Source organism: Eulemur rufifrons, chromosome 28 (assembly GCF_041146395.1).
Source record: "Eulemur rufifrons isolate Redbay chromosome 28, OSU_ERuf_1, whole genome shotgun sequence".
Classification (NCBI taxonomy): Eukaryota; Metazoa; Chordata; class Mammalia; order Primates; family Lemuridae; genus Eulemur; species Eulemur rufifrons.
In genome coordinates, this window is record NC_091010.1 from 70,530,363 (window position 1) to 70,556,769 (window position 26,407).

General features: G+C 55.3%; 1 protein-coding gene across 18 annotated transcripts in view; it reads left to right on the forward strand.

Annotated features, from left to right (window-relative positions):
- Nucleotides 1-18,571: 18,571 nt before the first annotated feature.
- The window catches only part of JAKMIP3 (Janus kinase and microtubule interacting protein 3), a 38,787-nt gene continuing 30,951 nt past the window's right edge, over nt 18,572-26,407 (forward strand). For 16 of the 18 annotated variants that reach the window (XM_069460865.1, XM_069460866.1, XM_069460867.1 and 13 more), the window contains exons 1-2: nt 18,572-18,825; nt 20,070-20,567. In XM_069460865.1, the coding sequence (XP_069316966.1) occupies nt 18,691-18,825; nt 20,070-20,567 (633 nt within the window). In that variant the 5' untranslated portion in view covers nt 18,572-18,690. The remainder of the gene's footprint in view (nt 18,826-20,069; nt 20,568-26,407) is intronic. The other 2 variants (XM_069460864.1, XM_069460871.1) reach the window with 1 other exon arrangement.

The window sequence follows — 26,407 nt, forward strand, 5'->3', positions numbered from 1 at the left end:
CTTGTTAACTAACTTGCATCACATTTCTTTGAAAGAAGCCGTTATCGTGACATTGTGCCTCAGTTTCTCTAGTTGTTCAAAGAAAATCGACTGCGGATTTGGGCTGGCAGGGCCGCGTACTTTGCCACGGTGGCTGGGGATAAACAGTCTTGCTGAGACTTGTTGAAAGCGTGCAGGCAGCTAAGGGCGTAGACACTTGCTGTTGCCTTTGATTCCGTTACTGGTTCATGGTGTGGGAGAACTAGTCACGGAGCAGGTATTTCTCATTCGAGATCGGAGTTGCAGGTTTGAGAATATTCTCAGCAGACCGAAGCTGTTGGGGAGACCGGGGGTGGGAAGCTGCCGCAGCTCCTGAGGGGACAGGGACCGGAGCCAGGCCGGGAGGACCCAAGCTCTGCCTCGGCGGCACTTCGGGGAAAGGTCGGCTTGTGGGTCGGACAGTTTGTGTCCCGTGTAAGACAGTGCACCGTGCTCTTCACTGTCGAGGCTGGGGGATGCGTGAGCACGCGTATTGCACCCAGATCTCCTTCTCCCTGGTTCCCTGACGACTGGCGAGCACGCCTGTCACACCCGAGGGACGCGCTACCACGGAGAACACGTTAGCTCCCGTTACCGCCACACGGCCCTCGGGAGCCCTCCACGTCCAGCCTCTCAACAGCCCGGTGGTCCCACACAAGGGGGATGTGGGGAAGTCGGAGCGACTCCTCAGCCCGCGTTGAGGAACCACCTCTCTGAGTGTGCATGTCCTGTAGACGTTCTTAGAAGGTTCTTCTTGACCGTGGGTTTCTGCGCACTGGGGATCCATTCGGGACAGACGCCACAACTTCGCTTTTCCAGCCTCCTCGGCTTCCAGACAGGTGAGCCAGGTGTGCTGTGGGCGCTGGTGAATTTTCCATTCGGATCCCGACACAGCCCTGTTTAGCGCAGGGACTGGAAGAGTCCGGGACGCCAGCCGCTGAGACCATGTGCCTTTCTGAAAAAGCCTGTGTCTGTCCCCCAGTCTCCTCTGTGAACCTTTTGGGCAGGTGTCTCCCCTAGAAACATGGCACCGTTGGCCCCGCACCCCAGCGGAGCTTTGAGCGGCAGGAGGTGTGCCTCGGGCGCCACAGAGATGGCTCCGCCCTGCGCCCGAGCCCAGAGTCCGAGCAGGAGTCCCGCCCAGCGGCGTCCTCTGCGGGCCGTGGGCCTGTCTGCCTTGCCTGCCGGTCGGCTACCCCGGCATCACTTTGACTTTGAAGAGTACCCGGGTCTTCCTGCCTGCGGAGCTCCGCCTGGGTGCCCAGAGGGGAGGGCTGGCTGCAGGGGGAGCCGCCTGGGAGGCAGGTGTGTGGCCCGGGGACCTCGCTGCGTCCCCTCTGCGGGAGCACCGTGTCTGTGTCACGCCCCAAGAATACTCTCCCCAGGTCCACACCATCCTGTCTCGTGTTGAGCTGAGACCCAGTGTCACTCTGACGATGACAGGTTCGTGGTCAGAACAGGGACTTGGAAGCCACCATCTCTGCCCAGGCCCCGCAGACGCCCTGCTTGGTGGGCTCACGCGTGCTTCACTGGTGGGCTCTAGTCAGGAGGCGGCGAGATTGGACTGTTCCTGAGGCTGAGGACGTTCGAGGTGGTCCCGCACATCTAGGTCTGGTGTCCACCTCTGAGTGCAGGCTGCGGGTTTCTGTGGTCAGCCCCTGTGGTGGCCAGCTGCCACGTCCCTTTCAGGGTCTTATTAAAAAGCAGAATTGGCAGGTGTGTAGCGCTCAGTAGCTGACACCACGGCTCTGGTCTCAGAGCGGAAGAGGAAACCCATGGCCAGAAGGGCTCTGGGCGGCGTGTGGCAGAAAGGAGTCGGGCGCGGTGGTGACTCTGGGCTGGGAAGGTCGGCAGCCCGGGGAGCTTTCCCGGCCCGTGGCTGTGCTGCGTCGTTCGGCAGCTGCTCTCCGGCACCCTGTGAGAGGGCACCCATGGCACTGGGCTTGACGGGTGCACACGGAGCCCCCGAGTGTGGGCGTCCGCTCCGCAGAATACAGACGGGCCTCAGTAGGGCCCGACCCGAGGGGAGAGTTCTGCAGTGTCCCCAGCGCCCCGGAAGGGACATGGGGCCGTGTGAACAGAAGTTCTCCGGGGAGGAATTTGGAGGAAACAGGCTTTATCCCAGTAAACAGAGGGAGGGCATTCCTGGCCGCGGTTCACCCTGGCGCTGACAACGGGGCGGGTCTGGCTTGATGGCAGGAAGGGAGGTCTGTGACACTCTTGCACTCAGACGCTGTCTGTCCGAGAACACGTGGCCGCTCCCTCCCCAGCCGTGGCCGCGGGTTCTGTCTTTACTTTGAGTGCTCGCTTAGCCACGGGGAGTGGTTTTATCTGTTGCCGGGGCACGTGGCCGATGGCGTCACAGGGCCCTGCTGGCGCTCATCCGTGCCGGGTTCAGGCAGCAACGCCCGGTGGTGTCTCCACCTGGACTCGCCTCTGCCTAAACGACGTTGTCGTCCCTTTGACAGCTCTCCTTACGCCCTGCCGCGTTTTAGTCCTCAAATCATGAATTCCTGTGTATAGTCTTGACTGCGCAGAGCAGACGGAGCCTGCTCCGGAAGGCCGCCCCTCCGTGTGTGTGTGTGTGTGTGTGTGTGTGTGCGTGTCCCTGTCCCTGTGAGCCCAGAGGAGAGGGAGCCCGGCTTCAGCGCCCACGTTGGCGTGTTGCAGGATGTTTGTGTGACGTCAGAAGAGCTCAGTGGTCGTGGTGAGCACCTGTCGTGATGTTAGGGCAGCCGTCGCGTTTGCTGGAGCGAACTTGGGGAAGAAGAGCTGGTTTCTTCTCCCAGTGCCGGGGACGGCTGCCCACTGCACCAGGACACCGCCGTTATTTCCATGTGGCTTACTTTGCATTTACTTTTCTTTCTTCTATATTCTTAAGATGGGAGCTTAGACTACTGCTGAATTATGATTGGAGACCTTTCTTATGTTCCAGTGTAAGCATTTGTGGCCATATTTTTTTCTCTTTAGACCACGTTAGCTGTGTCCCATAAATTCTGATATATGTGCTTGTGTTTTCATTCAGTTCTAAATATTTTTCTAACTTCCTTATGATTTCTTCTTTTACCTATGGGTTATTTAGAAGTATGTTCTTTTTTAAAAAATTCAGATATGTAAATTTTTTTGTGATATCTTTCTATTATATAGCTGTAGTTCAGTTTCTTGTTTGGCCAGAAAACATACGTGGATCATGTCAATTACTTTGTTTGTTGAGATTTGTTACCCAGCATATAGGCCCTCTTGCTGACTGTTTTATATGCCCTTGAAAATAGTGCACGTCCTGCTGTTGCTGGGTGGCCTATCCGACGAGTGTCAGTGAGCTCAAATGGGCTGACAGTGGTGTTGAAATCGTCTACGTCCTTCCTAGCTTGCTGTGGGCTCTGTCACCTCGTACCGAGAGACCAGTGCTGAAGTCCAGTTCCAGCTGTGAATGTCCCTATGTCTACTTCTGTTGCTGTCGGTTGTTGCTTTATGCATTTTGATGCTTACACATGTAAGATCGGCACTATCTTCTCCACGTGTGTGGCTCCTTGATCCTTGCAAGGTGCCTCTTTACCCCGGCAACGCTGCTTGCCCTGAAAGTCACATCGTCTAGTGTTAATACAGTCAAGCTAGAGACAGTTGGTACAGTTTCATCTTTCTTTTGATGAGAGTTTGCTTCCAATAACTTTTTGCATCCTTTTACTTTTAACCTACCTCTGCCTTTATATTTAAAGTAGTTTCTTATAGACAGCGTAGAGTCTTACCTTTTAAAAAAGTTGAATCTGAAAACCCCCCTTTCACCTGTGCTGTTTGGCCATTTACATCTGCGTTCAGTGTCCTGGCCGCGCTTGCATCCAGCTTTCTGCTGTTCGTTTGCCGTCGTGTGGTCTCTCCTTCGTCCTCTTTGTTGCCTTCCTTGGATTAAGCACTTTTCATGACCCTATTTTTCCTCCGCTATTGGCTTACTCATGCTTCTCTTTTTGTTTAATTTTCATTGCTTGCACTGGGGCTTTCAGTGTCATCCATAGCTGTTCACAATCCTTCCTGAAGAAATCGTGCTAAGTCACACGTCATTCGTTACTGCCATTTCCTTCCTCCCGTTGTTTTTGTAGCTGTTTTCAGATGTTTTGCTTCCACATCTGTTGTAGACCCTATTATACATTGTTATTAGTTTTGCTTTTTACATACTTCTCACATACTTAGCTTTTTTTTTTTTTTTTTTTTTGACAGGGTCTTGCTCTGTTGCCCAGGCTGGAGTGCAGGGGCCAGATCACAGCTCACTGCAGCGTTGAACTCCTGGGCTCAAGTGACCCTCCTGCCTCAGCCTCCCGAGTAGCTAGGACTACAGATGCGCACCACCATGCCTGGTTAATTTTTTAATTTTTTGTAGAGACTGTGGGTCTCACCATGTTGCCTAGGCTAGTCTCAAACTCCTGGGTTCAAGTAATCTTCATGCCTCAGCCTCTCAAAGTGCTGGGATTACAGGCGTGAGCCACTGCACCTGGCCTATAGTTCTTATATATAAACTTGCTATATAGTTTTGCTTATTTCTCTATATATTATAAGCCCTATGATGCCTTGCAACCAGTTTTGCTTTGAATAACATGCTATCTTTCAAAGGGATTGAAAATAAGAAAAAGTCTTTTATATACCCTTATTTTTACCATATTGAGCATTCTTCATTTCTTTGTGTAGATTCAATTTCCATTTGATAACATCTCCTCCACCTGAAGAGCTTCCTTTAATGATTTTTGTAATCCAGGTCTGCTGGCAATAAAGCCTTTCAACTTCTGTTTGTCTGGAAACGTCTTTATTTCTCCTTTTTTTTTTTTTTTTTTTTTACCTTTGGTAACAGCGTTAATAATGTATTATTCACACAGCTCACAATTCACTCATTTCAGTGGGAATTCACAGGATGTTTTAGTACATTGACAGAGTTGTGTAACCATCACCACAAATTTAGAACATTTCCATCACCCTCCAAAGCAACTCTGAAACTGTTAGCACACTTCCCGTTCCTCCCTGCCTCCAGTCCACCGCGGCAATAACCCACCTGCTTTCTCTGTAAATCTGCCTATTCTAGACATTTCCTGTAAATGGAATCATGCAACACGTGGTCTAATGTGGCTGACTTCTTTCACTTAGCACAGTGTTTTCAAGGTTCGTTGATGTTGTAGCAGGTGTCAGAACTTCATTCCTTTTCGTGGCTGAATAGTACTCCATTGTATGGATAGATACCACATCGTGTTTATCCATTTACGAGGGACGGACATCTGGGTTGTTTCTGCTTTTTGGCTGTTGTGAATAATGCTGCTGTGAACATTCACCTGCGAGTTTTGTGTGGACACAGGTTTTTCATTTCTCTTGGGCATGTACCTAGGAGTGGAATTGCTGGGTCATGTGGCCCCTCTGCATTCACCTGTGTGAGGGACTCTGTACCTGTGTGAGGGACGCTGGGTACCTGTGTGAGGGACGCTGGGTACCTGTGTGAGGGACGCTGTGTGTACCTGTGTGAGGGACTCCGTGTACCTGTGTGAGGGACTCTGTGTACCTGTGTGAGGGACGCTGTGTGTACCTGTGTGAGGGACGCTGTGTTTCCCTGTGTGAGGGACTCCGTGTGTACCTGTGTGAGGGACTCCGTGTGTACTTGTGTGAGGGACTCCGTGTACCTGTGTGAGGGACGCTGTGTACCTGTGTGAGGGACGCTGTGTGTACCTGTGTGAGGGACGCTGTGTGTACCTGTGTGAGGGACTCTGTGTGTACTTGTGTGAGGGACTCCGTGTGTACCTGTGTGAGGGACTCCGTGTACCTGTGTGAGGGACGCTGTGTACCTGTGTGAGGGACGCTGTGTGTACCTGTGTGAGGGACTCCGTGTACCTGTGTGAGGGACGCTGTGTGTACCTGTGTGAGGGACGCTGTGTGTACCTGTGTGAGGGACTCCGTGTGTACCTGTGTGAGGGACTCCGTGTGTACCTGTGTGAGGGACTCCGTGTTTCCCTGTGTGAGGGACTCTGTGTACCTGTGTGAGGGACTCTGTGTTTCCCTGTGTGAGGGACTCTGTATACCTGTGTGAGGGACTCCATGTACCTGTGTGAGGGACTCTCTGTACCTGTGTGAGGGACTCTGTGTACCTGTGTGAGGGACTGCCACACTGCTTCGAAGCACCTGCAACATTTCACATTGGTGTCCCCAGTGTGTGTGAGTTCTGTGTCCCCATCCCCCCCCCCATGTGGCTGCCGTCCTCTGCTGTATCTTGGTGCAGGACCCTGGGCCCAAGAGGTGTTCCTCCCCTTCCCCGCGGCAGATGGGTTTTGCTTCCACTCTTGGCCCAGAAGGAGTAGATGGAGGAAGGAAGGAGGCCTCTGCTGTCACCCCCTGGTGACCTGGGAGGCGAGGGCTGGCTGCCCTGCCCGGTGGCTCAAGCTTTTGTTTGTCTGAAAGAGGGTCTGGCAGGGGGTGTCCTGCACCCGCACCCAGGGGCCTGCACCGCAAGGCGCTGCCTTCTCTCTCAGTCTGTGCTGTGCGTGCCGGCGCAGGCCGGGAGCGCGATCCCCACACTCCACACACACACACACACACACACACACACACACACACGTCAGCCCACCTCTGGCCCGGAGGAATCTCCTGAAATTGCAGGTGATTCCTTCCTACCTGCGTCTGTCTCCTGTGCTCTGCCAAAGTGCAGTGCCTGTGGCTGCGCCCCAACACCGCTGTCACCATTGGAATTCAGCCCTCTTGGGTGCCCTGAGCTCATTAATGGAGAGACACGATTTTGTCCGTTACGTGACTTTTTTTTGTTTTCAGGAAACAAGTGATTTTTCTTGTGATTTTCTACATCTTAAGTAGAAGAGGTTTTCTTGTGTTTTTTAAATACGCTTTTGTTCCTTTTTTTTTGTAAATTATGTCTTTTGATGGTTACTAATTTATCTAATGAGAGCTTATAGTTTTCACTGTTAAATTTCACAATCTTCTAAGGTAGTAAAAATACTAACGTTTTGTTGTATTTAACGCAAATATTGTTTCAACTTGTTTCCGGCCTCCCAATTGCATCACACATTTAAACTAAAGATATGTAAAGTTTTAATGTGGTGGAATTTATTGATTTTTCCCTTTTGTGAATCCCTTTTATCTTCTTTCAGCCTGGAAAGGCCCTCTCCTCTCCAGAGATTTGATAAACGCTTATTTTTGCTTTTTGCCAGTAGTTTTAATGCTTTGCTTCTTTACCCTTAATTCTCTTTAATCCATTTAGAATTTCACTGTGGAGAGGCAGTAATCCATAGCGTTATTTTTCCTGCATACTTAGCCAACCGGCTATTCCAGTATTTATGGATAATGTCCTTCCGTCCAATTGATCGTGACATGTCACATTCTTGTGTATAACACAGGGCCTGTTTCTGGATCCTGTGATCTTTTTCAATCGTCTAGCCATTCATGAGGGTTTTCCCCCCCAATTTAGTAAAATTGCATTGCTTAGACTAGAGAAATTATTTTTCTGTTCAAAACCGAGTTGCTGTTTTCCCCCCAGGCCTGCTTCTAGCGGTTCTCTGGGTGTTTCCACCGGAATCCTCACGAGCGCTCACTGGGCATCGCTTTCTGTCCCTGCTGTGACAGTGTGACGTTGTGGCTGCTGCTGGGCCTCACGGAAGCCTGGATGAGTAACCATGGTAACCGCGGGTCACCGTGCGGCCTGAGCTGCCCACCGTGGGCTAGTGCTGTCTGGCTCTCGCGGAGCCGTCATGTGGGCCGCACGGCGCCGGGGCGGGCACGGAAGGCACAGCTGAGCTGCGTGAGGCCCCGGCCACCTCCTCACCCTTCCCGGCGGCACCTGTGGCCGTACACGAGTCCCTGTGAGCCGTGGCCTGAGGAAGAGGAGATGCGGGCCAGGCGCACTGGCGTCCTGCCCAGCACACAGACGCCGCCTGGCACCGGCCGGCGGCACTGCGGCCACCTCTGCCTCGGGGGTCTGCGCTTGTTTTCTGTTGCCGCCGCGACAAATCGGCACAAATTCACCAGCTTAAAACAAGTCGGTTTGTTGTCGTGTAGTCCTTCAGTCAGCAGTGGGGCCGGGCTGAAATCAGGGTGTCGGCCGCGCTGCCTGCGTCCGCGGAGGCTCCGGGTCCGTCTTCTCGCCCCTGGGGGCTGTCGCAGAATTCAGCTGCTTCTGGTCACGGGACCGAAGCCCATGTTTTCTTGTTTTTGTTTTTGTGTTTTTTAGGACTGGAAGGTGTTTGTTTGAACACGAGTGCCAACAGTTGGCTACACGGTTGCCGAGATGGAAACTGAGCCAGGAGGGTTGACCGTTATTTATGCACACAAAAGAATAGAGGTTGTGATATGTAAAAGGAAGATGCCACCACTTTTTACATTTTATCTTATTTGTTTATTTTTTCAGAGACAGGGTCTCACTCTGTCACCCAGGCTGGGGTGCAGGAGCACAATCATAGCTCAGTGCAACCTCCAACACCTGGGCCCAAGCGATCCTCCTGCCTCAGCCTCCCGAGTAGCTAGAACTATAGGTGGGTGCCACCAAGCCTGGCTAATTCTTAAAAATTTTTTGCGGAGATGGGGTCTTGCTATGTTGCCCAGGCTGGTCTTAAACTTCTATCTTCAAGTGGTCCTCCGTCCTTGGCCTCCCAAAGTGCTGGGGTTACAGGCATGAGCCACTTCGCCTGACCTAAATTTTATTTTTAACTGTGGTAAAATATGCATAACAAATTGTACCACCTTAACCATTTGTAAGTGCACAGTTCGGTGGTATTAAGTATATTCATATTATTGAGCAACGAACCTCCAGAACTTTTCATCTTGTAAAAGTGAAACTCTGTAGCCACAGACAACTCCCTGTTTCCTCCTTCCCTCCAGCCCCCGGCAACCACCCCTCTACTTTCTGTCTCTGTGAGTTTGACGACGCCAGACACCTCGCATAAGTGGAATTGTGCTGTATTTGTCTGTTTGCAACTGACTTATTTCCCTTTGCACAATGTCCGCAAGGTTCATGCATGTGTCAGAATTTTCTTCCTTTTTAAGATTGAATAATGTTCCATCTTACGTGTGCACCGCATTTTGTTTATCCATCCGTCTCTCGACGGACACTTGCGTTGCTTCCCCCAGGCCACCATGAGTGGTGCTGCTATGAAGACAGGTGTTCATATATCTCTTCGAGAGCCTGCTTTCAGTTCTTTCGGATGTATGGCCCAGAAGTGGAATTGCTGAATCACATGGTAGTTCTATGTTTAGTATTTTGAGGAGCTGTCACGCTGTTTTCCGTAGCGGCTACACTGTTTCACATTTCTACCAGCAGTGTACAAGGTTTCAATTTCTCATCCCTGACAACACCCGCTATTTCTCGTTCTTTGATAGTAGCCGTGGCAGTGGCTGTGAGGTGTGTCTCACATGGTTTGATTTGAATTTTCCTGATGGTTGGTGATGTTGAGCATCTTCTCATGTGCTTACTGGCCATTGGTATATCTTTGGAGAAATGTCTATTCAAATCCTTTGCCTGTTTTAAAATAAGGCTTTGTTTTTTTTTTTTGTTGTTGTTGTTGTTTTTACTGTTGAGTTGTAGGAATTCTTTATATATTCTGGATGTTAACCCCTTATTAGATACATGATTTGCAACTATTTTCTCCCGTTCCATAGGTTTCCTTTCACTCTATCGATTATGCCCTTTGATGCACAAAAGTTTTTAATTTTGTTGTAGTTCAATTTATTTATTTTCACTTTTATTCCTATGCTTTGGTGTCATGTTCAAGAAACCATCCCCACCTCTAAAACGTTGTGAAGCTTTTGCCCTATTTTCTTCTAAGAGCTTTATAGTTGTAGGTCTTATGTTTATGTGTTTGATCCATTTTAGTCTGATTTTTGTCTATGTCTGATCCATTTAGTCTGATTTTTGTAAGGTAAGGGTCCAGCTTCATTTTTGCATGTGGATATCCAGTTTTACTAACACCAATTATTGAAAATACTGTGCCTTCCCCATTGAGTGGTCTTGGCACCTTTGTCAAAAATTATTTTTAAGCATGGGTTGGGGTACAAAATGAGAGACTGGTAAAAACAAGACCTGTTTAGATAATAGGACTATTTATTTACATATGAGCCCGTATTTATTTATAAAGCCATACATTTGAGGGTTTGTTTCTTCTAAAAGGTTACTGTTTCACCTTCCACACTTTTGTCTGCAGTCCGTTGGAGAATTGCTTCTGTCTGTGGCAGGAAGCGAGATCTGTCCTCCCTGTGGATGTCCAGGTAACTCAGCAGCACTTGGTGAAAAGTCTGTCTCTGCCCTGTGCAGTGCGCTGCCTTGGCCACACACCAGTGCCGCTCCTGTGTCGGTCCGTTCCTGAGCTCTCTAGTCAATCTCTGACTCTGGTCCGTTATTTCTCTGCCCCCGTCTTTGTTAACACAACCTCACAAAGGTCTTGATGTGCACGGTGCAAGTCTCCAGGTCTGTCTGCGTCAGCAAGGTCGCCTGGGCTCTTCCTGGCCCTTGGTGCCCCCACATAGACCGCGGGGTGCACGGTGGAGAGCGGCAAGCCTCTGTCTGGGTCTGTGGTTCTGCCGAGCTGACTGTGACCTCTCTGAGGAGTCCCAGAGGGCGATGTGACCCCTGACTGAAGCACAGGGACCACGGTGCACAGAGAACTCAGCGTCGCTTAGACACAGAGCGGTCTTAGTCAAGGTCGTCGATTTGGGTCTTTTAAAACTTTTCCATGCCTCCTAACATGCTGCTGTTTTCCTCTACCTCCTCAGACACATGGATTTTATTTTTCCCTCCGATTTCGATGTCCTTGTCTACTGTCTCCATTGTCTGCATCACATCGGTGTCTGTTTCTGTTGACTGGTCTTATCTTTCTCACTATGAGTCCTGTTTCCCTGCCCCTTTGTACACCTGGTAATTGTTGACTGGATGCCAGACATTGTGAATTTTATATGTTGTTGGGGGCTGAACTTTTCTGCCTTTTTTTTTTTTTTTTTAAAGACACAGTCTCACTCTGTCACCTGGGCTAGAGTGCCGTGGCATCAGCCTAGCTCACAGCAACCCCAGACTCCTGGGCTCAAGCCATCCTCCTGCCTCAGCCTCCCGAGTAGCTGGGACTACAGACATACACCACCATGCCTGCCTAATTTTTCTGTTTTTAGTAGAGACAGGGTCTCAGTCTTGCTCAGGCTGGTCTCGAACTCCTGACCTCAAGCGCTCCTCTGGCCTCAGCCTCCCAGCATGCCAGGATTGTAGGTGTGAGCCACTGCACCTGTCCTGCATTTCTTTAAATACTTTTGAGTTTTGTTCTGGGACACATTTGAGTTGTTGGAAAAGAGTTTTATCCTTTGAGGCTTGCCTTTAAGATTTCTTAGATGGACCCCAAACGGCTTTTAGTCTGGGGCCGATCTGCCCACTACTGAGACAGTGCCGTTCTGCGCACCTACCCCAGGCCCCGAGTATTACAAGCTGGGACTTTCACCAGCAGGGAGGCCAGGAGCACGTCGCAGGAGGCAGCCCTGTGGCTTTGGGGTAGAGAATGCTTCCTCTGGATCCCGGTTTCCTCGTCTGAAAACCGGGGGATCTGGCCGGGTGACCCTTCCTCAGACCCTTCCATGCTGGAAACCTGGTCCTTACCCATCTCCAGATCAGGCAGGCGGATGGTTGGTCTGTGTAGAAGCTGAGCTGTGCGTAAACCATGCACAATTTGGATCTTTTAGTTCTGTTGTTTTCAGAACACTTGCACTACCACTTGGAAAGCATATAAAATGCTCAATGGTTCATTTTAGAAAGTTATAGTTGCTGCCAATTCTTGTATCTCCAGAGAGACTTCTAGTTACTCATGTGACCTCAGCCTTCCTCCCTGAACTAAACCAGGCAACCCTGAAACCACACAGAAAGTGGCTTCTGCAACATGTGTGCCCTCTGAAGAGAGCCGTTCACTCAGGCGCTGGAACGGTGGCTCTCTCCCCAGCACGGGGTGGCGGTGACCTAAAGCTGTCCGGCTACCTGACCTCCACCCGGGCAGCGCACCCGTGAGGCTTCACTCACACTTGTGACATGACAAAGGAACGGTAAATGCAGGTTCGAGGGGTTTTTCCTTCGATCAAAAAGTCGTGGCGGCCCTGTGCCTCTGGGAAGATGGAGTAGACGGGCTTTTCCCTGCTCCTCCCCTTAGGACAACGGAAACCGCAGGTTCTACCTGTGAACAAACATGGGAAGACGGGAGGGCGGGAAGAGAGCAGCCGGCGGGGACCTGGGAACCAGGGAAGGCGCAACAACGAGTCCCCTGGGTTTTCTCTCTGCCGCCCGCAAAGGAACTTCAAAATGGAATTAAAAGATAAAACTAAAAAACGTAAACTTTATTTCTCAACATAAGCCCCATCGAGCACGGGACTTTGCAGGTGACGACACGGACAGTTTGGCCGTCCTGGGAGCCGAGGGCCCTGGGCGGGTGGCCGGGTCCCTGCGGCACTTTCATCATCCACCGGAGAAAAGGGCGCCCTCAGAAGACTGTTGACGATCGGGAAACAAAAGGAGTCGGGAGGAGCCAGGTCAGGACGGAGGGTGGACGGCCGTGAGCCGAGAGGAGCGAGAGGAGGCGGCCGCGGTGGAGACGGCCCCTGCGGAAGCTTCCGGGTGTCCCCACTGCGGCCGTGGCCGACTCTCTCCACTCTCACGGCAGGTCTGTTGGCTCCAGCAAGTCAGCGAGCAGGTGCCCTGAGCGTCCCTGCCGCCGGGACCTCCGCTCTCCACAGGTGGCTTCTGCTCTGACGGGCACGTCCACCGCGCGGCGGCCACTGCTGTGACTGTGCTGTGTCCTCAGGGTCACTCTGGGGGCGCCGCGCTCCATCCCCTGTGACTGTTCTTTGGGAGACGCTTCGGGACCTTGCTCCCACGTGTTTAAAATCTCCACTGAACGCTCCGCGCCCGTCTGGGCTGCCCTGGGCACAGCGGCTCCGACGCCATCGGGGGAAAGTCTGCTCAGCTTTGGTTCTTCCGTCGGAACCGCGAAGGCTGAACCAGCCGAGATGCCGGGGCTTTGGATGTCGACGTCGGTACCCTTCACTTGGAAAAGAACAAGACGAGTTTATTTCCTTGCAGTGGATGTGGGTGGTCTGCGCTGTGGGCTTCGTCTCCAGCACCGTCTGGCCCCTTCTTACAACCAGTGACCCATTTGCAAACTGCTGACTCCTCCGGAGCACTGTCCCCGTGAACTTCCCGTGAAGCGTCGGTGACGTCCCCATTCTTCCACCCCAGCTTCTCTGTACTAACGCGACGCCCGTTCTTGCTTCTAGTTTAGCAGCACTCGTGTGGCTCTGATGGGGCCTGTTTCAAAGTGACGCCTCGTCCTTCCCAGCGCCTCACACCAGGTCCTGTTCACACATGCTATGTCCAGTTTATTTTGGTGCAAAAAAAATTGAAATCTATGCAGTTTTTTCATAATACACATTTTCCGTGAACTTTCTGAAGACCCCTCGTATATCCCAGATGTGGAGTTTCGGGAGTTGGCAACTCAGAAGTGCCAGTGGGCACAGACACATCCCCAGAAGGCGTCTCTCCAGCCAGGGGGCCCGAGGGCAGTGCCCCGGCCACAGACGCCTCCCCGGAGTGAGTGGGCGCGTGGCAAACAGCTCGTGCAAGGTGTCTTGTTAGTCACGAGGGAAATGCAAAGTGAAGCCACAACCAGTGGTCACCTGTCAGAATGGCTGAAGTGACAAGTAGCGACAGCTCCCCATGCTGGTGAGGAGGCAGAGCCGGGCCAGGGCTGGGACGGGCGCTGCAGGCGCCGGGTCTCCGGGATTCCGGAGCAGGACCGTGGGCTCCCTGCGCCCTTCAGGCACCCACATCCCTCACTGCTCCCACCTCCTGCTGTGCCGCTCAGGAAACTCCCGACTGCGCCAGGCGAGGTGCCGCTTTCTCGGGGGTTGCAGTGCAGACCCGACACTATGATCAAATACGTTCAAACCAGGCGTGACGGCCAGTTGGTTCCCCCCAAGCTATATTTCTGTTTTTTAAGAAGATAAGTGTTAAGGGATGAGGTACATCCCTTCGGGGTCACCTTGAGGCCTGAGCCTGGTCCGCCCCACAGAGAAGCAGCAGGAATGGACTGAGCCGCGGCCCCCCGGCCCCTCTGCTGGCAGCTCGGCCTGCGGGTGCCTGGGAGGCCCTGCCTGGTCTCAGTCTTCTCCTTGCCCCTCCCTGGAGTGCTCCGGGCAGAGCCGCACGTGGGCGTCTGCCAGACCGGAACCCAGAGGAGGCTGCAGCCCTGAACTTGGTGGCTCCGTGTCGTCCCCTCCCCAGGGGTGTCTCTGGCCCTCCTCGGGGCCCCTCCCCCTGCTGCCACAGCTTGGATTTCCATGGAAGAGGATCATGACATTCATCCTTCTGTGTAGACAAACTAGTTAACCCCGAAAGAACCCAGGTCGATGGTGTCAGCTTTGCAGGTCGCCAAAGCTGCAGGAGACCCTGCCCTTCGTGCCCCGGCGTGCATGGACACACAGGATTGCGCTGAAGGCTGCTCGGTGCTGGTGGCTCTTACCGGCCTCTTGGGTCCTCTGCGTCACGCAACGTTAAACTCGGCCCAGCAGGCGGGGTGCGGAGCGACGCCCCAGCCAGACCGGCCTCCTCTGCGTTGGGGTTAACCGCGGTGATTAGCCACGGTGGAAACACGTCCATCACCTGTAAGCTTTGTCCCGTTTGCAGAAACCTCCTAAAGTAAAACTGCTTGCACAGAGAACAACCCAGCCGCCTCTGCAGCCCTTGGAAGTTGATTCGGGTGTAAACCGCCCTCAGTGCCTCCTCGGAGACCCCGAAACAGAAGGTGGGCAGTGTGTGCTATTACTCTAATGACTTCCCCAGTGCAAGTGTGGAAAACACAGTTCCAGCCTCAAGTTGGCAGCGAAACCCACCGCACAAGCCCAGTCTGGGGAAGAGACACTCTGGTCCACGCAGGGGCTCCTCCAGGTGGGGGCCACACGCCTCGACAGCCGCCAGCAGGCTCCCCAGGGCGAGATGCGCTGGCACCACCTGCTCCCACCCAGTCTGCGTTTCAGCCCAGCCAGGCTCCTCTCAGCTCCGGGGGGTCCACGCCACCTCCCCGCCGGCCACGATGCTGTTCCCTTTGCTTCACTCCTCCCCCATCTCTCCGTGCGGCCACCTCCACTCACCCCAGGCCTCTGCCCAGAGGTCCCCCTGGAGAGCCTGCCTGGACCCCTCACATGCCCTGCCGGGCCGCGTGCCCTGCGGAGCCCCACTGCATGTGGCTCGGCTCTGTCAGGCTGCGGGTATTGACGTCTGCCTCCCCCAGCCCGCGGCAGACAGAAGGCCGGATACGAGGACAGCTTGTGTCCACCGGGAAAGCCAGTGGGCCTCTGGGAGGTGACCTTGAGTGCAGTTCCTGGGCTGTTTCTCCTGAGGTCACACGTGGGACAGACAGGTGCTGGGAGTTGGGGTCCCCGCTCTTGCTACCCTCACAATCCGGAAGCTTCCATGTGTGCCCTGCTGGCTTGTGTTTTCCTGTCCTGGTTGCTTCACGGCCTTGCAGCATGTGAGGAGAACAAAAAAGTGAACAAAGAGAGGCAGAGAAATGGGTGATTTCTGCCCCTACTTGGGAGAATTGGTCACCGTGGGGATGGGAGGAAGCCCCAGGACTGGGAGGGCCACAGATGGCCCCATGGACCTGTCAGGGGCATGGAGTCCCCTTGGTCATCTGACAGCCGAGGGGAGCAGCTGGGGGGAGAGCAGCTGGCGGGGAGCACCTGAAGGAGAGGAACACCTGGGAGAGGAGCAGTTGGGGGGAGTATCTGGGGGGAAGCACCTGGGGGGAGAGCAGCTGGCGGGGAGCACCTGAAGGAGAGGAACACCTGGGAGAGGAGCAGTTGGGGGGAGCATCTGGGGGGGAGCACCTGGGGGAGCAGCAGCTGGCGGGGAGCACCTGAAGGAGAGGAGCAGTTGGGGGGGAGCCTCTCGGGGGAGCACCTGGGAGAGGAGCAGTTGGGAGGGAGAAGCAGCTGGGGCAGGAGCACCTAGGGGAGGAGCAGCTGGGAGGGAGGAGCAGCTGGGGCAGGAGCACCTAGGGGAGGAGCAGCTGGGAGGGAGGAGCAGCTGGGGCAGGAGCACCTAGGGGAGGAGCAGCTGGGAGGGAGGAGCAGCTGGGGGAGGAGCAGCTTGGAGGGAGGAGCAGTTGGGAGGGAGGAGCAGCTGGGGGAGGAGCAGTTGGGAGGGAGGAGCAGCTGGGAGGGAAGAGCAGCTGGGGCAGGAGCAGCTGGGAGGGAGGAGCAGCTAGGGCAGGAGCAGCTGGGAGGGAGGAGCAGCTGGGGCAGGAGCACCTGGGAGGGAGGAGCATCTGGGGCAGGAGCAGCGGGGGGAGGCACCGCAGTGGAGGAGGAAGTGGGAGGCCTGGTGACAGGTCTCGCCCGCCAGCCGTCTTCTCTCCTCGCCAGTCTCCTCTTCCCAGGCAGCTTCCCTGTCACCGAGCCTGGAGCGACTTGCTGCAGTGGGCGGAGACTGTCGCTTCCTTACGCAGAGGCCTGGGCATGTGCCCACTTGGGGCACCGCCTGTGCCACGGCCAGCCCTACCCGCGTTGGTGGAGCGTCCGGGCTGCCAAGTGGTGCCTGCTCCCTGGGAGCAGGGCAAGCGCAGTCGGCTTTGGTGAAGGAGAGGTCGGCACGTGGGAACAGCCCTCCTGCGTGGGGCATGTGCCGTGGGAGGGCTTTGTCACACAGAGCTGTCCCTGGAAATGACCCTGCCTTGCCCACTGAAGTGTTTGCATCGAGTTGGCTGGAATAGAATGAACCGTATGGCTCCTCTCCACGAACAATGGGGAAAAACGTGCCTTTGGCCTACTGTTTGCTGGCCACCAGGGACAGCTCTGGGGCCAGCTTGGAGATGCTGAGATAGGCCCGGCACGGATGGTGGAGGCCCAGGCCCAGTGCGCCCTAGGGACAGGGCCTCGATGGCCCCAGCCCAGACATCCAGTACCTTGGGGGCCTGGCAGCTCGAAAAAGGTCCCAGGTTCAGGGTCGGGGAACAGGGCAGGGCCCCAGGGCAGCTGAGGACCTGCACTGGCTATGGAGCAGCCCGTGGGCCTGGGGTGCAGGAGGAGCCCGCGCTGGGCTGACTCCCGGTGGTGCCCAGGGGCGTGGCTGGCGTGTCCACACCTGTGTCCCCTTGTGGCTCTGGCAACCCATCACAGCTGCTGCCAAGTGAGACGCTGACGTGCCCGGGAGGGAAGGCTGGCCCTGCCGCGCACACATGCCCTGAGTCCCCAACCCGCACACCCAGCTCTGGCCTTGGTGGGGCTGGGGGGCCACACTCAGCCCTTCCACCTGCTGGGCTTGCGGACAGCTCTTGTCACGTTGAGCTGAGACCCGTCTCCACTGTCTTACACCCTGGCCTGAATTATGCCTTGGGGGCCGCTCAGTGGCAGTCTCTGCCCCCTGCTCGTGTCCTGCCCTCTGGGTGTCCGAGGGAGGCCAGTGGGTGGGACACACAAGACCTTCTCTCCAAGCGGCAGGACCTCAGTTCCTTGAATAACCCTGCGCTTGGCTCAGCCGGCCTCTCGCTGGGAAACGCGGTCCCAGAACTGCTTCTGCTGCCCCGGGGAGGGCGGGCAGCCCAGAGACCACCCACACTGGCTTGGGGTCTCCCAGTGCCTGACGTGTCTGGTGGGTCGTATCTTCCCAGAGAGGGGTCTGGGGGGACTTCGAGGGCTCCCGTGATGGTGCCTGTGGGCCCAGCTTCTGCCCCAGGCGGGGCCAGCACCACCAGCTGCCCAGCTGTTCTGGTCCTGCCCACAGTGGCCCGCAGGGCTGGGCAGGCCCACCCACTCCCTCCAACTCCAGGGCTTGGGGCTTCCGGGACTGCTCCTGTGCCACCCACCTTGCTGGGCACCTGTGCCAGCTGCTCCTGGTGCCCGAGTCCTGGGACACGTCTGCCCGATGGCGTGTTCCTTCCTCACCTGATGTCTAAGTGGAATCGTGTGGGATTTGCCCTTTTGTGACTGGTTCATTTCACAGGGCATTGTGTCCTCAAGATTCGTCCATGTTGTAGTGTGTGTTTGAATTTCGTTCCTTTTTAAGGCTAAGCGATATTCCGTTCTACGGATTCCCACACTTTGTTATCCATGTGTCGATGTGGGGACAGGTGGGTGCTTCCCCCTTTGGCTGTCGTGCATGACGCCGCTGCAGACACAAGCGTACAAACATCTGCCGAGGCCCAGCTCTCCGTGCTTCCGGGTATTTCCCGGATGCAGCTCGGGGTCCACCCACGGCTGCCATCCTGCTGCGTCACACGCAAGTGTGACATTCTGGATTTCAAGTTGGGTGTCCAATCTCTTACTCCTAGGATAAAGAATTGACATTTATCAAGTGCTCATTTTGTGCTCGGTGTGGAGATGAGGCGTTACACAGGGGGTCCCTGTGTGGGGACACTGCGCGGGGCTGATGCCTGTGGTCTGGGCTGGCTCCCTGCCCTGCAGAGTTGGAGCAGCGTCTCCAGTGCTGGGACGGGGCCAAGCAGGTGAGAGGCCGAGAGCCCCCGCGGCCGGCCAGGAGCAGCTGCTCACCTGTGATGTGCTTCCCCTGCAGGTGAGTGAGAAAATGTAGTGGAGCGACAGCCCCGGTGACGCCTGCTGGAGTTTGGCGTGGACGCCCCAGCCCAGACGGAGTACCCACCCCCGACACCCCGTCTGCCATCCGGCCTCACCATGTCCAAGAAGGGCGCCAGTGGCCGAGCCAAGGGGGACAGGGCGGAGGCTTTCGCGGCGCTCCAGGCGGCCAACGAGGAGCTGCGTGCCAAGCTCACGGACATCCAGATCGAGCTGCAGCAGGAGAAGAGCAAGGTGGGCCCCCCCCTCGCACGTGATGCCCTCCCAGGCCCCCACTGCCCGCCAGGCTCTGCCCAGAGGGGCGTCCTGCAGGCCCGGGAGTGTCCTCAAGGTGCTCAGGATGGACCACTGGGGGGCTGAGGCCGTGGGGACACCTGAGGGCCTGGTAAGCATGGTGGTGGCCCAAACCCAAGGTGACTCGGCACAGGCATGCGCCGCAGAACCCTGGGGGCTTTGCCCGACAGACCTCCCCAAGGTGACACTGAGCTTCCCGCTGGGCTGTCTCAGTGGCCTGAGTGAGACAGAGTGGGCAGGGGCAGCTCCTCAGTGTGACCAAGGCCAGAGCTGTGAGGCCGGGGGTGGGGCTGTGGGCACAGTGGGGGCTGCCCGGTGAGCAGGGAGCCTGAGAGCCTGGGGGGCAAAGGCTGTGAAACGGACGGGAGACCCCGTGGGCCTGATGCCAGGAGCCTCATGGCTTAGCTGCTCAGTGGGGCCGGGGGGAGCAGAGCCCCGAGACGGGGCGGGGGGGGGGCCAGGGCGCCGAGGCGTGAGCCCAGCGTGCTGCGGGCCCTGGTCGTCCAGCCGCAGGGCAGACCCAGGGCGGGACTGACGCCACCATCCCTTCTTTCCCTGAGCAGATTTTGAGCACCCACTGCATGGCAGAGTGTGGGTGACGGGGCAGGTTAGCCAAAGGTCTAAGCACCTAGATGGGAACAAAACATCCAGGCAGAAATCTCAGTGTTTCCGAAAGCCTGAGATGAGGCCACGTCAGACAGCTCAGCCGCTCAGGTTTGTTCCCGTTTGCTGAGTGCCGCGTGCCGGGCAGCACCCTCTGTTGGGGGCTGCGGGGAGCTGGGCAGAGGCTGCCGGAGGACACCTGGCCTGCGGTCGGCGCGCCCGCCTGCTCCTGTGGGGCTGTGTCCGCGGGGAAGCTTCCCGCTCCCCACCGGCGGGTTAGCGTGAGAGGTCTGGGCTCTGCCTCCCCGGCGTGGCCGGTTCCTGGAGGACGGGTCCACCTTCCAGGGACCGTGTGTCCACAGCCTCCCCTTCCAGGCTGCCGCCGCCCACGCCTGAGTCTGTGAGCACCACGGCTGCACATGCACGCGTGCACCGGCCAGGTCTGGGTTCCGTGGTGAATGTGCATTTGGAGGGGAGATTTCGGAATGGGAAGTAGCTCCTAAGTTTGCCAAAAAGCAAACCAAAACACAGCACCCCAGCGGCGGGCGCCCTGCTACCCCGGTGTCGCCGCTGTCTTTCAGGTGAGCCGAGTGGAGCGCGAGAAGAACCAGGAGCTGCGGCAGGTGCGCGAGCACGAGCAGCACAAGAGCGCCGTGCTGCTCACGGAGCTCAAGACCAAGCTGCACGAGGAGAAGATGAAGGAGCTGCAGGCCGTGCGCGAGGCGCTGCTGCGGCAGCACGAGGCGGAGCTGCTCAGGGTCATCAAGATCAAGGACAACGAGAACCAGCGGCTGCAGGCGCTGCTGCACGCCCTGCGCGACGGCGGCCCCGACAAGGTCAAGACCGTGCTCCTGTCCGAGGCCAAGGAGGAGGTCAAGAGGGGCTTCGAGGTGGAGAAGGTCAAGATGCAGCAGGAGATCTCGGAGCTCAAGGGCGCCAAGCGGCAGGTGGAGGAGGCGCTGACGCTGGTGATGCAGGCGGACAAGATCAAGGCCGCGGAGATCCGCAGCGTGTACCACCTGCACCAGGAGGAGATCAGCCGCATCAAGAAGGAGTGCGAGCGCGAGATCCGCAGGCTGGTACGTGGCGGGGCGGGCCGGCGGCGGGGCGGGCCGGCGGCTCTGGCTTCTCTCCTCGCTGCTCTCTGTCACATGGAGCTAGTGCTGCTGTCTGGGGACAGGGCTGAGCTGGGGCCCAGGGCGCAGCCGCGTGGCACTTTCATGTGGCGTTATTACGGCGTCTGGGAGAGATGTCAGCGTGCAGCTACTGCGCACTCAAGTGCGTTTGCTAAAACACAAGCTCAGACTGTCATTAAAGACTCTATAAATCCAAAGAATTACAGGCAGAAACCAATTTCTTCTTTCTCGTAAAAATCTACGATGCCCCAGTCGTCTAGACAGCTAGTTAATGTGAAATACTAATATACAGCAGTGATTAAAGCCCCGCAAAAAGATTGCTATAAAAATTAGGTCCGTTTCTCCCCAAGTGCTATTTTCGGAGTGTGGATGGGAGCAGCCGTCCTGTGTTTCCACAGCTTTTGCTTCAGGTAAGCGACCAGGAACCCTGCGAGGCCGCCATCTCTGACGGAGCCGTGCAGAGTCTGGGCCTGAGTTTGTTTTCCCGAATGGTGTGACCAGCTGCAGCCGCAGCCCTGTCGGCTCCCAGGGGGCCGGGTCCTGCCAGAGAACACTGCCCGCGGCTCCAGGCCACCCACAGCCAGACGCCCCAAGCCCCACCCAGCTCAGCCCGCTCCCCTGTTCCCCGGGAGCAGCCCTGGCCTCGTGCGTGTGCCTCGCGCTGCGCGGGTAAAGGGGGGTCTCAGGGGTAAGACCCCCGACCCCCAAGGAGTCGCTTGCCTCCTGGCTCCGGCTCTGATGTCCACCGAGACACCCGCTTAGGAAAAGCTCGGGAAAATGGAGAGTTTTTAAAAGGCTCAGGTACAGGCTTTACCCAGACTGACTAAACCAGAATTTCTGGAGGGTGAAGCCTGGGTGTCAGGGTTGTTTTTCTGTTCATTTTGGGAAAACTTCTATGGAGTAAACTCAAGTCTGATGGAAAAGCATGGTGCATTTTGGCATGTGCGTGTAACCGCCGCTTACGTCGAGGTGCGGAATACACGCTAGCCCCTTCCCAGCCTGGGCGCTGCTGCCGCCGGTCCCTGTGTTCACGGAAACCAGGGCTCACAGCGTGTTCCCGCGTGACTCTGTCGCGGCTGTGTCTCCATTCTTCTGTGAGGGACTTTCGTTCCAATCACGTCCCGTGGGGGCTGTTACGCATGTCACCGTCACGTCCCCGGGGCGCCGTGTGCGCTCACTTCTGGGCAGCGGCAGGACTTGCTGGGTCACGGAGGCAAGTGCTTCACGGCGGCGGATTCTGCCGGTTGTCTAATGTGGGCGAGTCACCCCGCACCTCCCGCCAGCCACGCGGTTCTGTTTAACTCCGTGTCCTGGCCGACAGCAGTGCCGTCACTTGTCTACAACAGCAACAAGTACAAAAGTCCCGCCGCTCCGGTGGCCTCTGCCACGTCCCCTTGGGTGAAACATCTGTTCACATATTTTCCCGTCTCTAAATGGACGTGTCCATCTCGCCCTCTGCTTTCTTCCCTCCGTCTGTGGCAGCCCCGTCATTTCCCCGTGACACCCAGTTTGTTGGTTTCTTGTACACGGTTTTTGTGTCCTGTCTGAACACCCTTTGCCTCCCCCCAGGCGGTGAAGACGCCCCTCTGTTCTGTCTCGGACACCTCGTAGCTTTCTCCTGGCGTGTGACTGCGATCCGGGCGTGTGGGGGTGAGGGTTCCCTGCTCACGTGTGGACACGCGCCTGTCACAGGACCATTCTCTGACAGCGCTGTCCTTCCCCGCCAGCCGCAGTAGCTCCTCAGCCACGTGGCGAGTGACCCGTGTTTGGGGGTCTGTTTCCTGACTCCGTCACATTGTCTGGGTCCGTTTTTCTTCCTCACATCATCCGCAGGGTCTGAATTCTGACACTGTCGAGTAAGTCTTGACAGCAGGGGTGTGAGTTCTCCGGCTTTGTTCTTTCTCTTCAAGACTGTTCTCACCGTTCCAGATAAAATTTCCACCAGCTTACCAGGTCCACAGAGAAACTGCTGTCTTGAACCCAAGCAAACGTGGCGGGCGTCACCGTTCATGTGGCTCTTCTCTTCTCTCGGCAACGCTGTGTGAGCTTCAGTGCAGAGGTCTTGAGTATCTTCCGTTCTGTTTATTCCTAAGTATTTAATATTTTATGCTACTGTAAATGGTGTTGCTTTTTTAAAGTTTTAAAATATTATTTTCCAATTGTTTTTTGCTGATATATAGAAATACAATTGATTTTTTATATTGGTCTTGTATCTTGCAGCCTTGCTGAATTCACTTATTAATTCTAACAGCATGTTTGTACATTTTTTAGGGTTTTCTACATATATAATCATGTCACCTGCAAACAAAGACGCTTTAATTCTTCCTTTTTTTTTTTTTTAGACAGAGTCTTGCTCTGTTGCCCAGGCTAGAGTGCCGTGGCGTCAGCCCAGCTCACAGCAACCTCAAACTCCTGGGCTCAAGCGATCCTCCTGCCTCAGCCTCCTGAGTAGCTGGGACTACAGGCATGTGCCACCATGCCCAGCTAGCTTTTTCTATATATATATGTATATATATATATTTTTTTTTTAGCTGTCCAAATCATTTCTTTCTATTCTTTAGTAGAGACGGAGGACTCGCTCTTGCTCAGGCTGGTCTTGAAATCCTGATCCTGAGCAATCCTCCCGCCTCGGCCTCCCAGAGTGCTAGGATTACAGGCGTCAGCCACCACGCCCAGCCAATTCTTCCTTTCTGATCGTACACATTTTATTTTTTTTCCTTGCCTTAACGCACTGGTGCAGACCTGGGTACAATTTGGGACAGAAGTGCTGACAGTGAAAACCCTGTCCCGTTCCAACCTCAGGGCGAGAGGATCACATTGAGTGCGATTCAGTTGCAGGTTTATTGTTGTTTTGTTTTTTTTGGTGTGTGGGGGGGTTGGCAATAGTGTTTATCAGATTAAGAAAATTTCCTTTTATTCCTGCTTTGCTAAGCATTTTTTCATGAGTGGCTATGGAATTTTATCAAATGGTTTTTCTGCTTAGAGATGATCAGTTTTTTATTGATGAGATTAATTATATATTTAGCTTTTAAGTGTAAAATTGACATTACATTTTTGGAATACATTTTACTTAACCATGATATATTGTCCTTTTACCGTATTTTATAATACAGTAAATATACACTGGCTTCAGGATTTTCCCCTTTTTTATAACGCCCTTGCCAAGGTTGGTTTCTGTTTGGCTGACCTCATTAAGCTATTTCAGAGGTATGTCCCTTTTTCTGTTCCCTCAAGGGATTTGTTCAATATTAGTATGTTTCCTCCTCAAATATTTGGAAAAATTCACCAGTGAAGCTATTGGGGTCTGGAGTTTTCTTTGTGAAATGCTTTTAAATTATGGATTAAATCGATTTAATAAACATGGACTATTCAGATTTTCTATTTCTTCTTATGTCAAGTTTGGCAAAATAGATTCTTCAAGGAATATGTCTAATTCGTATAAATCTTCACAGTTATCGACATTGAAGTTTTCCTAACATCTTGCTATCCTGTTAGTGTCTGTGGGTCTGTCACGGTGGCCCCTTGCGGTCCCGGTGCTGGTGACTCATGTTTTGGTCTCTTTTCTGAGCTTTCTTCATCCTTCCCTCCCTCTCTCTCTCTCCAGTCCTGAATGGGGTTATCTCCCCTTTTCTTTTAGCATTCAGTATTATTCCATTAGTAGTTAAATAGAACTGGTAAAATGTATCCTTAAATTACTACATTGTATCATAAATTAGTAATTTTGCTACATACCCAAAATACAAGAATCTTATAACAGCAGCATCACCCCCTTTCTTCTGTTACTGCCGTATATTTCACTTTTGCACATTATAAACCCCCAAAGAAATGGTTTTTAATGTTCCTTTGAGCAGTCATAGTCATTTAAATTTATTTATATCTTGCCCTTTCGTGCTCTCGTCTGGAATCTTTCCAGACGGAAACTCCTTTAGAAGTTTTTGCAGTGTGTGTCCACTGACAAAGGATTCTTTCAGCTTTCGCTTGTCTAAGAGTATCTTGCCTCGCCCTCACTTTTGAAGGATGTATTCCTGGAACCTGGAACTCCTGAGTTGTCAGTGTTTCCTTCCGGCACTTTGCGCAGTTCCCGAGTTGTTTCCCGCAGACGGGCGAGTCTGACGCCAACTTTCCCACCGCGGCCGGGGGCCTGAGCACTCGGCCCGTGGGGAAAACTCCCCGGAGTCAGTTCCCAAGCGTGCAACGAGTCCTGGTGTGTCTCTGGGACGCTGGCGGGGGGCTCGGGCTCACTGCTTGGCCTCAAATGCTATCTGTCCTCTTTACGCTCGCTCTCAGACCCCGCCCGAGGATGCGCCAGGCTGCCTGGCGCCGCGCAGCCCTGCTCTGGTCTCTGCTTCCCGGTGTGGTCTTTGAGCAGCCTGCGGTCTGCCCCCCTCGGTGCTCTTTCCCGCCTCCACCATGCTCCTCCCTGAGCGCTGGGCGCTGGGCGTCCTTCCTTCTCCCATCAGCTCGAGGCCGGATCCACGGCACCCAGACGTGGCCAGCCCAGGTGGGAGCAGCCGCAGCTGCAGTGACCACCCCGGGCTGGTGATGACCCCGTGTGAGGAAGGCACCTATGTGTGTGTTGCAGGGCATGTGTGCAGGGCGCCTCCGCCCGGGGGGACAGTGGCAGGACCACGTCAGTGTGCGGCACACCAGCCAGGTGCTCGTGAAGTGCAGGTCCCCGGGCTCCACCCTCGGGTTCTAGTTCTGTGCACCTGGGAGGCCGAGGGCTCCGCCTGTCAACAGGGGCCCCAGGGGGCTGTGACGCGGAGCCATCCGGGGTCACAAGCTATGAAGCCCTGTGCTTGGAGGGGAGGGCTGGTCACCGCTGTCAGTGAGGGCATGGATGGGGCATTGCCCCCATACCCCCAGCCCTGGGGGGCACTGGGGCCAGCGTTTCGGAGCCTTGAGGCTGCAGTGATGCCGCCAGACACGAGCTGGATCCGCCTTGCAGGAAGGGAGCCACGGGGGGCGCGGTGTCTGCGGGGTCGCAGGACCCCCCGCATCCTACACTGCCTGCCACGCTGTCCACGTGGCCTGCAGTCCATGATCTGGGCTGGTCAGACAGCTCCATCTTTGCTTCCAAGCTAACTTCGGTTTCTTAGCTCGTTTTATCTTCACACAGCACGTAAAGCGGAGATAGCCTATCTGCTCCGGTGCTGAAAAGCGTTTCGTGCCAAGTTGTTCACCCTGAATCCCTGATGACCTCGTCGTCTTGTAAATCCACGGCTGTCAGTGGCGACGCCCAAGCGCCCAAGTCTGACGTTTGGACTTTGGGCTGCCCCGTCGGGCCTGCTGGGCCTTCACCTCGGGGTGCAGCGCCCACCTCCTGGCCTCGCGTCCCTGTGGCAGCTGGGACAAGGGCCGGGTGCCCCGAGGCAGGCAGCAGCTGGGACCCGGAAGGGCTTCTTAAGCTGCTGTTAGTAGACTGAGCGCACAGAGCTGCGCTTGGGGAGGTGGGAAGGCCACCCTCCCTCACAGCCACCAGCCGGGCCGGGGAGCAGAGACCCTGGGTGGTCAGACCTAGGCACCCCAGCGCTGCCATCTGGTCTGCTTGTCCGGGTGCCCCCACCTCCCCCAAGGCCTCTGCTTGCCCGGAAACAGCCATGCAGTAGGCCAGCCCTGTGGCCATACCTGGATGACAGCGGTGGCCCCACCTGCCCGGCCCTCCCCGGTGAGCAGGCCCCGCTGGGGAAGGGGCTACTGGGCTTTGAGGCCAGGGGTCCTGTTCCATGGCCCCCTGCACCACCCCTCCTGCTGGTGGGGTGTGGGTGGCTCTGTGCAGCGGG